Raw genomic sequence first — 13,121 nt, 5'->3', positions numbered from 1 at the left:
TTATGAATTTGACTTACAACATTTTTCTTCCAGATTTTCTCTGTGGGCAGTTCTGTTTGTTTTGGGAAGACTTCTGACTTTAATTCTCTCGGTACTCACTGTTGGCTTTGGCCTTGCAAGAGCAGAGAACCAGAAGCTGGATTTCAGTACTGGAAACTTCAATGTGTTGGCTGTAAGGTACATCAGTTTAACATCTTTTGCACGTTGTACAGCTGTGTAATGTGTTGTTTATTATATGAATTGCCTAAAAAATGGGGAGGTTAGGGAAAATGCTCACTTGATTTGATTTTATATCTGTTTTATATGTCTAAATTTGAATATCAAAGCGTTTATTTAATTTCTGGGATTATTAATGAGATAATTATGTGTTAACATAATCTTGGGAATTTAGCACTAAAACCATCAAAACAAGATAGACTGTCCAATAGCACTATTTTGATGCACCCTAATATTTTGTTTGTTTTTTTATATTCTCAGAATTGCTGTTCTGGCATCCATTTGCATTACCCAAGCATTCATGATGTGGAAGTTCATTAATTTTCAGCTTCGGAGGTGGAGGGAACATTCTACTTTTCAGGCACCAACCGTGAAGAAGAAACCAACAGTGGCAAAAGGCAGATCTTCTAGAAAAGGAACAGGTTTGTATTCAGTAAGCAATGAAAAACTTGGAGTAGAAAACATGTTTTAAAATGTTTTGGGTCTTATTTATAATCTTACTAAGATTATAGGATTTAAAATCCTATAAAGAAAGTTTTAGTCTACTTTTAAGCAAAAGTAGAGGCAAAGTAATCTTGTCCTACTCTACAGTTTGGTGATTCCCTAAGTGTCAGTTATTTCTCTCAAAAGCTGTCCACTCAGTTTCTCTCCTAAGCTTTCCCTGCTTGATTACTTTGAGCCACTATAGACCAGAGTATGAAATCTGTCCAGAAGGTATCCAGCCATGTAATATGAAAAACAGACATTTATAGAAGAAGATACAAGAAATATTGTACACAGGACAAATACACTTTAGTCCTCTTTGAAGTAGGCACTTTGGCACCTCACACAGTTCTCCCAATCGCCATCAGCTGCCCCATCGTATTTTCCTGAATCTCATCGATGGTCTGAAATCTCTTCCCTTTCAAAGGTGGTTTTAGTTGTAGGAAAAGCCAGAAGTTTCAGGGTGCCAAATCTGGGCTGTAGTGGGGCTGAGTCTCACCTAGTGATTTGATGTTTCACCAAAAAGCTCTGCACAAGATGTAATACCTGAGCGGGCACATTGTCCTGATGAAGCTGCCGATCACCAGTTGCCCATAGCTGTGGCCTTCTGAATCATCTGAATAGTTTCCATGGAGGAATATTCAAACGTATTACAAAATTTGATGTAGATTTATTCTACTCGCTCAGTTATTTTGAATTTGGTCACGTGGTATGCACGCTCATTCAACGGCATCTGCTGCCCCCATACAGTGAAGTCATTGTTCAGGCACGCATATTCCAGTCCACTCTCCTTGGCTGCCAGGTTACACCAATGTCGCACAAACTATTCTCCTTATATTAACAATGGCTAGGTTTTTTCCAGGCAGACCTTATATATGGGCAGTTTTAATGAATAACTGACCTAGGGAGTGATAGTTTGTGCTTGCAAGAATCTTACTCATATTTTAAAAAGAAAACCTCTTTATAGCTCTTTCCATCTGCCCTTGAGTTCAAACTGGAATCGTTTCTTTGTTTTTGTTTTTTAATGACACTTAATTGCTTGATCCTCTTCTGGACTTTTCATATAAATGGAATCATACAACATATGATCTTTTACAACAAGCTGGTTTCTTTCAGTTAGCATGATTTTAAGGTTCATTCACATTTGAGCATGTACTGATAATTCATTCCTTATTTTGGCCAAATAATGGGTTGGCCAAAAAGTTTGTTTAGTTTTTGCCATGTGATGGCTCTAGTACATCTTGAACTTCATCAGAAACGATTTTGTTAGATTGTATTGTGACAGCTGTCATATCAGTATGCATTTTTTTAAAAACTTAACAAAATGGATAGATTTTTGTGCAGTCATTTTAATATTAAAGACAGAAGATTACCCTGGCTGGCGTAGCTCAGTGGATTGGGCTGCGAACCAAAGCATCGCAGGTTCGATTCCCAGTCAGGGTACATGCCTGAGTTGCAGGCCACAGCCCCCAGCAACCGCACATTGATGTTTCTCTCTCTCTTTCTCCCTTCCCTCTCTAAAAAATAAAATCTTTAAAAAATTTTTTAAAAAGACAGAAGACAATGCAGGTTTTCAGCATATTGTGCTACATTATTTCAAGAAAGGTAAAATTGCAACTCAAATGCAAAAAAAATTTGTGCAGTGTATGGAGAAGGTGCTGTGATTGATGGAACATGTCAAAAGGTTTGCAAATTTTCTTGGTACTATTGACATTTTGCCCAAATAATTGTTTACTGTGGGACTGTCTTACACATTGGAAGATGTTTAGCAGCATCCCTGGCCTTTACCCACTAGAAGCCAGTAGTGGGAGACAGCTGACATACTCAAAATATCCAAATCAAAAAGTTATTGGTGGGAATGAAAAATGTGTCTTTTTTTTTTTACATAGAAAACTAAACAGACTTTTTGGCAAACCCAATAATATCCCATTGTATGAATATAGCATGGATATGGTATTCTGTTTATATATTAGTTCATGAATATTTGAGTTCTCACTTTTTGGCTGTTGTGTACAAATAATGCTGTAAACATTCATATGCAGGTGTTTGTTTGATGACCTGTTTTTCACTCTCTTGGGTATATACCTATGAGTAGAATTGATGGGTCATATGGTATATGTATATTTAACATTTGGGAGGAACTACTAAACTGTTTTCCAAACTGGCTGCACCATTTTATAGTCACTGTTTCACATATTGATATCTATTGGCCCCTGCACCATTTGTTGAAAAGACTAATCTATTGAATGGTATGTCTGTTCTATGCTAGTACCACCACACTGTCTCAGTTACCACAGCTTTATAATAAGTTTTGAAATTAGGAAATGTGAGTTATCTAGTTTTTTTCTTTTTCATGTGATTCTGGGTTCTTTGCATTTCCATATGAATTTTAGGATCAGCTTGTCACTTTCTGCAAAAAAACCTGTCTGGGCTTTTGATGTGGACGTAGGTTTCAGGTGTACAATTCTATAATATATCTTCTGTGTGTTGTATTCTGTGTTCACCACCCCAAGTCAGGTCTTCTATCACCTAGATGTTCTTTATAGGAGGGTTCCTAACAGCAGGTTCACATTCTTTAATAGATAATAGGATTGTTAGATTTTCTATTACTGTATCTCTTTTGGTAAGTTGTGTGTTTTAAGGAATTTGTCTATTTTTAATTTACAAATGTATTGATGAAAAATTATTCATAATATCCTCTTGTTATCTTACTACTGCCTGTAGGACAGCAGTGATTTCCATTTTTTCATGTTAGTAATTTATGCCTTTCCTTTTCCATCAGACAAGAGCCAACATCTGTCATTCTTTGTAGATTTTTCTCAGCCATGTCATTCATTTTTGTTCTTATTTTTCATTTTTGGATTTCATCTGCTATTGTGTTATTGGGGTTTACCTTCTTGAGATGGATCTTTAGGTCTTTGATTTTCGTCACTTTATGTAAATTACTTGCAGTTAAAGACAGACTTTCCCTTTCAGCACTATTTAGGTATATTTCATAAGTTTTGATATGTCTTTTTCATTATTATTCAGTTTAAAATACTTTCTTTTTTTAATATTTTATTTATTTATTTGTAGATAGAGGGGGAGGGAAGGAGAGAGGGAGAGAAACATCAATGTGTGGTTGCTCTCACGTGCCCCCAGCTGGGGACCTGGCCCACAACCCAAACATGTGCCCTAACTGGGAATCGAACCAGCAACCATTTGTTTTATAGGCCCACACTCAATCCACTGAGCTACACCAGCCAGGGCTAAAATACTTTCTAATTCCAATTGTGATTTCTTTCTTTGACCCATGGCTTATGCATGATACAAGTGCATTGTGAAATTTACCATATGTAAGCATTTTCTAGTTTTCCTTTTGTTATTGATTTCTAGCTTAATTCTACTTAGGTTAAAAAACATATTCAGAATGACTTTGTTGAGACTTTTGTTATGGCTCACCATGTATTAGTTTTGTACTTCAGAAGGGTGGGTAATCCGCATTTGTTGGATATTATGGTCTCTGCTTGTCGGGTCACGTTTGTTAAATGTGTTGTTCAGTCTTTCTCTTTACTGATTTGGTGGGAGGAGTTCTGTTTATTCAACCAGTTACTGCAAGAGGTATTGACCATTTCTCCTTATAGCTTGTATTTTTACTTTAAATATTTTGAAGATGTGTTACAGTTTCAGCAAAATTTAGGGTTGTTATAAATTTTTGTGGAATTTGTCCTTTCTCTAGTTTGTCTGAATTTACTCTGTCATGTGGTAAACTATTATCATAGTGTATCTTCTCATATATGTTTCTACTTTAAACCTTTCCTAGCCCTTAAATGTAAATTGTGTCTCTTATAAACAGCATAAAGTTGAATTTTTTTTCACTCAGTCTGATAACTACTGTCTTTGTTTTTGGAAGTTATCCTGTGGCGTGCCTGAGTATGCCTTTGTTTTTATCGTGCGCTATGTTATGTCGGGCTTCCTGACTCTTGGCTTGGTTCCTTTTTTGATACTTGGAAAAATTCTTGACCATTACTTCTTCAAATACTGCTTCAGCCTCATTCTGTTTCTCCTGTCCTTCTGGGACTCCCGTGTATGTGTTAAATAAACCCCTTTACCCTGCCTCTTGATTAATTACTTTCTGTATTTCTCATCCTTTTTTATCTGTTTTGATCTGAGTATTAATTAATCTAGTTCACTAATCTCTTCTTTTGTGCCTAATCTGCTATTAAACTCATTTATTAAATGTATATCTTATTACTCTATTTTATAAGTTCTGGGATTAAAAATTTTAGTTCTCTGGTGAAATTCCCCATCTTTTTTATTTATTTTTTATTAATCATTGTTTTTATCAGACAATTGCAGGTCTGAATCTCCTGAGGATCTATTTTTGATACTTTTTTCCTCATAGTTTTAATCATTTGGTCTTGTTTTCTGGCATGCTTGCTAATTTTTAATTTTTGTTTGTAAGTTTTGTGTAAAATGTGTGGAAGCTCAGGATAAATTTGTACAAGTTCTGGATTGAGTATGGGTAGGTCATTTCATCTCACCAAAACTGGTCTCTTTACAGTTTGCTCTCATTTCTAGGATGTGAACTGCTTATAAGGGCTGTTGTTCCTCATGGGTCCTGAATTCAGATTTTTGTCCTCCTATTGTTGTGAGGATCCCCAAATCTCTGGAGAGTTGTACTTTCTTAGGAGCTGCTTTCTGCTTGATTTCTCTGAGTCTTACCCAGTGCATGCACATTTAGTAGTTGGAAAATACCTTGAGGGAAAAATACACATAGCTGCCTTGGTTTTTTTTTTCCAAGCACCTTTAAAGACCCTTTTTTGTATTCAACTTTAATAGGTATTTTTGGAGGGAGGGTTAGTGTGACATCAGTTATTCCATCATAGTTTGAAAAAGAAGGCCATGATACACTCTTAAGCATAAGAGTTAGCATCCTCGATGCCAACTTTTAGTATGTAATAAGGAAACATACTCCCAAGAACTTTGCTCAAATGTGAAAGGTTCTTTATTTCTCCCAAAAACACTAGTCTAAAGACTGTTTTCAAATTCTTGTAATTGCTTCTTAGAGTTTTTTTTCCTGCTTTCCCTTTTTATTCTTTTGAGATCTAATGACATTATAGTTACTTTTCTTTTAATTTGCTGCTTTCAATTCGGTGTTTAAATCAGGTTTTTGATTGGTGCAGTGCTAGTAAAGATTAAGCACTGGTACCTTGGCCAGTGTGGCTCAGTTGGTTGGAGCATCCTTTCATAAACTGAAAGGTCACAGGGTTTGATTCCTGGTCAGAGCCCCTACCTACCTAGGTTGTGGATTGGCCCCCAGTTGGGGATCATGCAAGAGGCAATCGATCGATGTTTCTCTCACATTCATGTTTCACTCCCTCTCTCTCTTCCTCCCTTCCCCTCTTTCTAACATCAATAAACATGCCCTAGGGTAAGGATTAAAAAATAATAATTAAAAAAATGTTTTTAACTATTTAAAAAAAGAAAGCACTGGTGAATGAATTTCACTTTTGGGCATAAAAGTAAATATTGGATTTAAAATTTTCTTTTCTGAAGGTACTTTACATATAAAGATATTTGTGTTTCTTCATGAAGGAGAGTAACACTGATTCTTTTCTCTTTTCAGAAAATGGTGTAAATGGAACATTAACTTCAAATGGAGCAGACTCTCCCCGTAATAGAAAAGAAAAATCTTCATAATGAATTATAATCTAATTGATTAATGTCCCCAAAGAAATCTGCTTTTCACTATATCTTTCAGCACTAGAGTTTTTCTTTTTCTGTTTTTAAAATGCAGTCTGTGCTCATTGGTTCTTGCTATTGTACCATTCATGCATTTTTAAAGGGCAGTTGAGGGGAGGATAATTACTGTGAGTAAAAAAAATATTTTAGCTTAGACTAAGCTACTTGCCTTTAAAACAGTTTAGGGACCACCACCATATTTTACTTTGTTTTTTTATCTTTGAACATTTTTCTAATGATTTGGAAAGATAACTATTTACAAAAATTCTACCTATCAATGATACAATTTCTTGCTCTCACTGATTTTTTTACATTAGCAAGATGGCCTTTTCCAGCTAGGTCATATTTTTTAAGTTATCTTTCAGGGTAAAATGGAAATAATATAAGGTTGGATGTCAAACTTTAATATGTTTTCAGTGTTCTCTAATTTTTAGGAATTTTTGTAGCCTTTACACCAGGGAAAAAAAGATTTGTAAATTCGCCAAAATAATAGCGTGCTTTAGTTTATAGGTAGTGGTTGTTAGTGTTACATCCCATTTTTTTAAGGGGGAAAAACATACTATTGGTTACAATGTGGAGATTTATTGCCATATTTGTTGAATCAAAATATCTTCTATTAACATAAAAGTACTTGTGAAGTAAAATCTTTCTTGTGCATTTGCAACACTTGTAAACAGGAAATCAGAAAATTAAATATTTAAAGAAAAATCTAATGTAGCCCTTTTTGATATGTTTATTAATAATGATCCTTAATGGGGCTTGTCGATAAATTCGATATGCACAGCATCTTAGAAAAAACATTGTTTAACCTGCAAACCCTTTTTAAAAATAATGCCTACTTGATTTATATCTATAAAAAGAATGTCAGGTAATTATATTTGGAAAACATTTAATGCACTAACCTTAAAGAAATTGAAAATTCAGGTGGATAAATAGTCTTTAAAAAAAGACAGTGCTTTATGTTATAACTATAGCTTTGGTCCCATCTTTAATTGAGAAACATTTATCTGTATAAAACATATTTTTGGATAAATATATATATATATATATTTGTATCTCTACAGAAAGGCTCTAAGAAACATTTGAGTAAAACATTTGGTTCTCTTTTCTATAATTATCCTTTAAAATCCTTCTAGCTGTATTTGTTTGGTTGTTGCTGTTCTCCTTACAGTACATACATTGCTCCTTTTGGTGTTCCCATCTTGTTCCTCACCTCTCACTTTTCTCACCAGCTCACTTTTGTGCCGTGTTGAGCATAAAAGGTGCAGGCCTGTCAGGTCTGCGGTGTAGGAAGTCGCCATGCCGCTGAAGTCGTGCTTTCTGTTTCCAGCTGTGTACCTACTTCCTGGAGAGAGTAGTAGCTCTCTGTGGCATCATGGAGTTTGGAACCAAATTTTTGCCATTAAAAACTGGCATAATATTGAACCATTCATTGAGAGATCAATCAAAATAAAAATTTTTACTTTTACAAGCTATATCCTGGCTATTTTCTTCATTGTTAGCAAGTTTTTGTACTATTTTAGAATATTAACTTTTTTAAATGTACCATGTTTACAGAATGCACTGTTGATAAACATTTAGATGAGCCTTTCTCAAAAAGTGTGTTCTGTAAAACGTGATTAGAAGGCTACTGTACGGGAAAATGGTTCATAACCAAATAAATTCAGGGACTATTTTGGGGTTAAACAAAAAGGTGTTTCTTTACTACAGGACTGTTCAATCCTTTCTAAATGAACATGTTTCCTGATGTACCAAGAATGTTGGCAATAGAAAGATAATATGCAGTTTTCCACTTCATTTAATTGCGGAAACTTCTCTCTGCAGAATTACTTACAGCACTTGTGCTCTACAGCATATGCTATGGGTTTAGGGAAAGGAAAAGAAAAAGGCTTTGATATGTAGTTAAACTTTATAAGACATTAAAACACTTAAGTGTAGTTGTAAATTATAAGCCCTGGACTTCCTTCTCCCAAGCGCTATGAGCAAAGTCTGTCTACTTGCCTCAGGAGCCAGCAGAGGCTGTCACTGGTGCCCAGCCTCAGGTCAAACATTAAAGCCTCATGGGAAGCATCAGAGTAGGACCGTGATGGACAGCTGTCTTAGAGTCACTGAGTGACCTTGAACTACCTGCTTTGCCATTGTAGGGTTTAGTCTTCCCTCTGCAGAATGCCTCCTTCTCTGCATTTTAGAATACGATTGTGAGTGGAACAAACAGCCACATTCACTAAAATTAAGTAATCCTCGATAATTCCTAAATTCAAAACTAATTCTAGAGCAAAGCTTGTGTAGATGAGGAAAGGGGAGAGGAATATTTTGCACAGTTGTTAGCAGTAGCCAACTACACCTATACCTCCAAGGTGCTGCCAAATGATTTCACTGAAAACTAGTACTGCTGCTTGTCTACATATGGACAAGAACAGAAACTTCTTAAGAAATGGCAATGACGTTGATCACCTGTTTGAGTTTTTAAGTGTGGCTTTAAAAACAAACCCTGGGGGAAATTCTAGGTAATACTTAAATTATTTTTCCCCAAAGTCCACCCTAGGTGTGATAGGTGATTAAGTTAAGGATCATCTATAAAACCAACACAGGACAGGTTTGTGAACTTCAAAGTAGGCACAAGTGTTGGAGGGAGAATTAAAGACCAGTAGCCCTGGCCTGAAGGGCATCCTGGGGTTGCACTGAGTCTGGGTGCTTGGAAAGTCCTGGGTATACAGCCCAGTCTGCTAGGATGAAATGAGAGGCACAGTCCAACTCAAGATAATCGGACTTTGTTAATCTGCTGACTGAACACTTTTTAAAAGCTGTTAGTCATTTACAGAAGGTAACACACCTTCGTGGCTCAGCTCTACCCAGTGAAGATAGCCGGGCCTTAGGTGAAAGGACGAACCCTAATGAAAGGACATACCAGTCCTGTGTCTACCTAAGCACGGTGTGCTTTACAGAAAGCTGCACTAGGTATCTGTCACACAGCAACCAGCTTCATCCAGTGCCATAAGGGAAAAGGCCAGCCCAGTTCATCTGGCTAAACTAGTGTTAGTGGAAAGACTATTTATGTGTTTGCAAAAGGCTGAAATCAAACATTTGAGGTATCCTGAAAACAAGAAAATCAGAAAACAAAAATTCAGAGGCTTAGGTCTAGTTCATGACTGATGTAACTTAAGTTTATGTTGGCCGAAAGGGGAAAGAACATCTATCTTGAAGACCCAAACTTCAGCCAATTCAAATGATAAGTAACTTTGTTGAATTCAATTAGTAAGTACATCATGGTGAGACCAGCAGACCAGTGTTCAAATCCTGACTCCTCCATTCATCATCTGCCCTGTGTAATCTAGTGTCTGTGCCTTAATTTCCTGAGAAAATTATTAGCCCTAATCCCACAAAGGAGTTTTGAGGTCAGAGACAGTGCATCTAAGTTGTGCATAACTCCGTACTATTACTTATTTAGCTCATAAGGTTGTGGCAGACAGCACAGGGAATAGCTATTGGTAAGTATTAAGTCATTGTAGTTGTTGCTACTTTTCTCCCTAAGTCTCCGTACAGAAGGTTCTTGAGCACTCAAGCTCTACAGTGCAAGCACGGTGTTCTGTGGTTACTGCCCGGGAGCAGGTGGACCAGTCACCTGCTCCCGGGTGCCAACATTCCTGCCATTTAGTCATTGGGAGACTGTCGGCATGCTCACCCAACACAGACATTCACAAATCAAATATCTGCATCTGAACTGAATCATTCACACTCGAGAAAAGCAAATGGTATGGTTAGTTTCTAAGAAGTGATAATTTAAAAAACCCAATACCCATGGCTCATGAAACCATAGTTTCATTTAGGTGCTGTGTACAACCAGAGAATTTTTAGCTGCTTAGAGTTGCTTTAACTCCTAATGGGAAGAATCAGACTCCATCAGGTGAGTGGGAATGTATAACAAGATTATGTTTATCAAGAAATTTGAACTGATCTCATCAAGTGTCCTAGAAATTACAATTCTGCAAGTGGACTGCAAGGCCTGGGTGTGACAGTGTGTGGAACATGCACCTAAGTGCTGATAAAGCAGGAAACAGACTGAAATCTGAAGGCTAAGGTTGTCACTCATTTGTGTGCTTGCTCACTGACTTCCGGATGGATCCCTTTTTCCTTCATCAAATATGAGAAACAAAGTTCCTTATGAGAACAATTAGAGGTAAATTTTTTAAAGATGCAATTTTACCAAACTAGGTTACTAGTGATCTGACCAATTAGAATGGTACTTTTCTAGTCCTGATTTTATTCAAAACAAAACTGTAAGATTATTTGTAATTTAGGTCAGAAGGGGAAAATATCTAGACTGTATATGCTAAGAATATGAAAAATCAAGTGTGGTGGTTAAAATGTGAATTCAATTCTGTAGAATTAAGGCCTAGAAAACTACCAGGAATATGTTAGAAGCTTGGTAATTTACCTAAAGCTTAATAGACATAGAAAGCTTTGAACAATTTTTTAAAAATATGCAAGGCTGGGTTCAACTTTATCTTCAAAGAGAACTTCCATAACTGCCCAAATATTTTCAATGAATGGAAAGCCCCAGATCGAACCTCCAAGTCACTTCTCTGTTGATACCAGGGCATGGTGGGTCAACTCTGAATCAGCACAGAAACAGTGGCGCAGAAACAGCGGTGCAGAGAAATAAGATGAGACAACCATTTAGCAAAAAACAAACCTCTTTCTGAAGACAAATACAGTGATGTCCATTGAAATTATAAAACATCTCTATTTGCTGGTCATTATATGGAAAGCTCAGGCTCATTCATGTATTATATAGTATCTTAATTGTGCATAGCTTGTGGTTCAGGGTTTTTTTGTTGTTGTTTTTAATGAGTAGTAAAACAAAGAATTTAAAAAGCAAAACCATCTTGCGGAATGTAGCTTCAAGCTGAAGTAATCACTGCTCTGTCTCCGTGCTTTGGTGTATTTTGATGAGTGCCAACATTCTAATTGCAGTCCAGCATTTTTTGTTCGGCGGGCAGTGCCCATCATTCCCCATTACAGTATGTTGATGTGGTTTCAGTGCCCCTTAGGGGCTGCAGCAGTCACCACCCTAACTTTCCACGCATGCTCCATCCACGTCAGCCCTCTAGTCTCCAGAACAGAGAGCAGCTGTACTCGCTGCGTCATTAACCCAGCTGCCCTTGACATTTGTTACCTTTTTTTTTAACCTTAATGTCATAAAATCTCCACTAAAGAAACACTCTTGGTTGTAAGGGGTTTTTTTTGCATTTAATATTTCAGCTGTTTATGCAGGACCTGAACTTCCATCTCAAATAGTACTCCCACAGTTCGTACTGCACATTACTATACTGTGATGAGACAGATTGGCAACAGGAGGGACCAAGCTGAACACAGGTCCAGAACTTCACTGATCTGAAAGTTTGGCTTTAAAGATATTAGAAAGTCATTTATTCTTGGTATTTTCTAAAATGCCCACAAAACTGAAGTTATTGGTTATGTAGGATATTTTATACTTAATGATTCTCATTTCAGAGATGCTCAGGTATTAGTGAGATCCTACTCAGCCCTGACTCTCTTTTAGCTCTGCCAGTGTCTGCTCTTGAGATGATCACTTACATTAATTAATTAACTGTGACTTTGTCTTTCCCTGCATACAGCTGGGCTCCAACATTTAGCATCTTGCATCTGAAGTGGAAGAAATGGGGAAAGGACATTTGCATGTTTACATCCTGATATAGCAAAGGATAAACTCTCCTACCTCAGTCCCCCAAACACCTTTTCACAGCCCATTCTTCATCCTCCACAGTCTCTTTTTTCCGTAAGACAATAACACTGTATGTACTTCACTGATTCTAAAATGTACTCCCCCATACCTTCACATCTCTGAAAAAAAATGGGTCTTTTTTTAAATTTTATTTTCATCATTGTTCAAGTACAGCTTTCTCCCACTTACTGCCATTCCAGCTCACCCACCCAACCCTCCCTCCCCTCTTCCCCTCCCATCATCCCCCACCCCTAGTTTTTGTCCATGTGTCCTCCAAATTTGTTCCTGTAAACCCTACCCATTCCCCCCTGAAATTCCCTCTTCTCTCCCCTCTGGTCACTGTCGGTCTGCCCCCTATTTCAGTGTCTTTGGTTATATTGTGCTTGTTTCTTTGTTTTGTTGTTTAGGTTCCTGTTAAAGGTGATATCATGTGGTATTTGTCTTTCACTTCCTGGCTTGTTTCGCTTAGCATAACGCTTTCCAGCTCCATCCATGCTGTTGCAAAGGGTAGGAGCTCCTTCTTTCTTTCTGCTGCATAGAATTCCATTGTGTAAATGTACCATAGTTTTTTGATCTATTCATTTACTGATGGGCATCTAGGTTGCTTCCAGCACCTAGCCATTGTAAATTGTGCTGCTATGAACATCGGGGTGCAAAGGTTCTTTTGGATTGGTGTTTCAGTGTTCTTAGGATATAGTCCCAGCAGTGGAACTGCTGGGTCAAAAGGCAGATCCATTTTTAGTTTTCTAAGGAAGTTCCATACTGCTTTCCATAGTGGTCATACCAGTCTGCAGTCCCACCAGCAGTGCACTAGGGTCCCCTTTTCTCCACATCCTCTCCAACACTTGTTTGTTGCTTTGTTTATGATGGCCATTCTGACTGGTGTGAAGTGGTATCTCATTGTGGTTTTAATCTGCATCTCTCTGATAGCTAGCGATATTGAACACTGTTT

General features: G+C 37.2%; 1 protein-coding gene across 1 annotated transcript in view; it reads left to right on the top strand.

The window, feature by feature from the left end:
• The window catches only part of TRAM1 (translocation associated membrane protein 1), a 28,189-nt gene extending 20,291 nt beyond the window's left edge, over positions 1–7,898 (top strand). Inside the window, exons 9-11 of the mRNA XM_028533594.2 lie at positions 34–177; positions 478–638; positions 6,308–7,898. Of these exons, the coding sequence (XP_028389395.1) occupies positions 34–177; positions 478–638; positions 6,308–6,381 (379 nt within the window). The 3' untranslated portion in view covers positions 6,382–7,898. The remainder of the gene's footprint in view (positions 1–33; positions 178–477; positions 639–6,307) is intronic.
• The last annotated feature ends 5,223 nt before the right edge of the window (positions 7,899–13,121 follow it).

This window comes from Phyllostomus discolor, chromosome 7, assembly GCF_004126475.2.
Source record: "Phyllostomus discolor isolate MPI-MPIP mPhyDis1 chromosome 7, mPhyDis1.pri.v3, whole genome shotgun sequence".
In the NCBI taxonomy this organism is placed as follows: domain Eukaryota; kingdom Metazoa; phylum Chordata; class Mammalia; order Chiroptera; family Phyllostomidae; genus Phyllostomus; species Phyllostomus discolor.
Note: the sequence above shows the minus strand (reverse complement) of the source record. Positions and strands in the feature narration are given on the sequence as shown.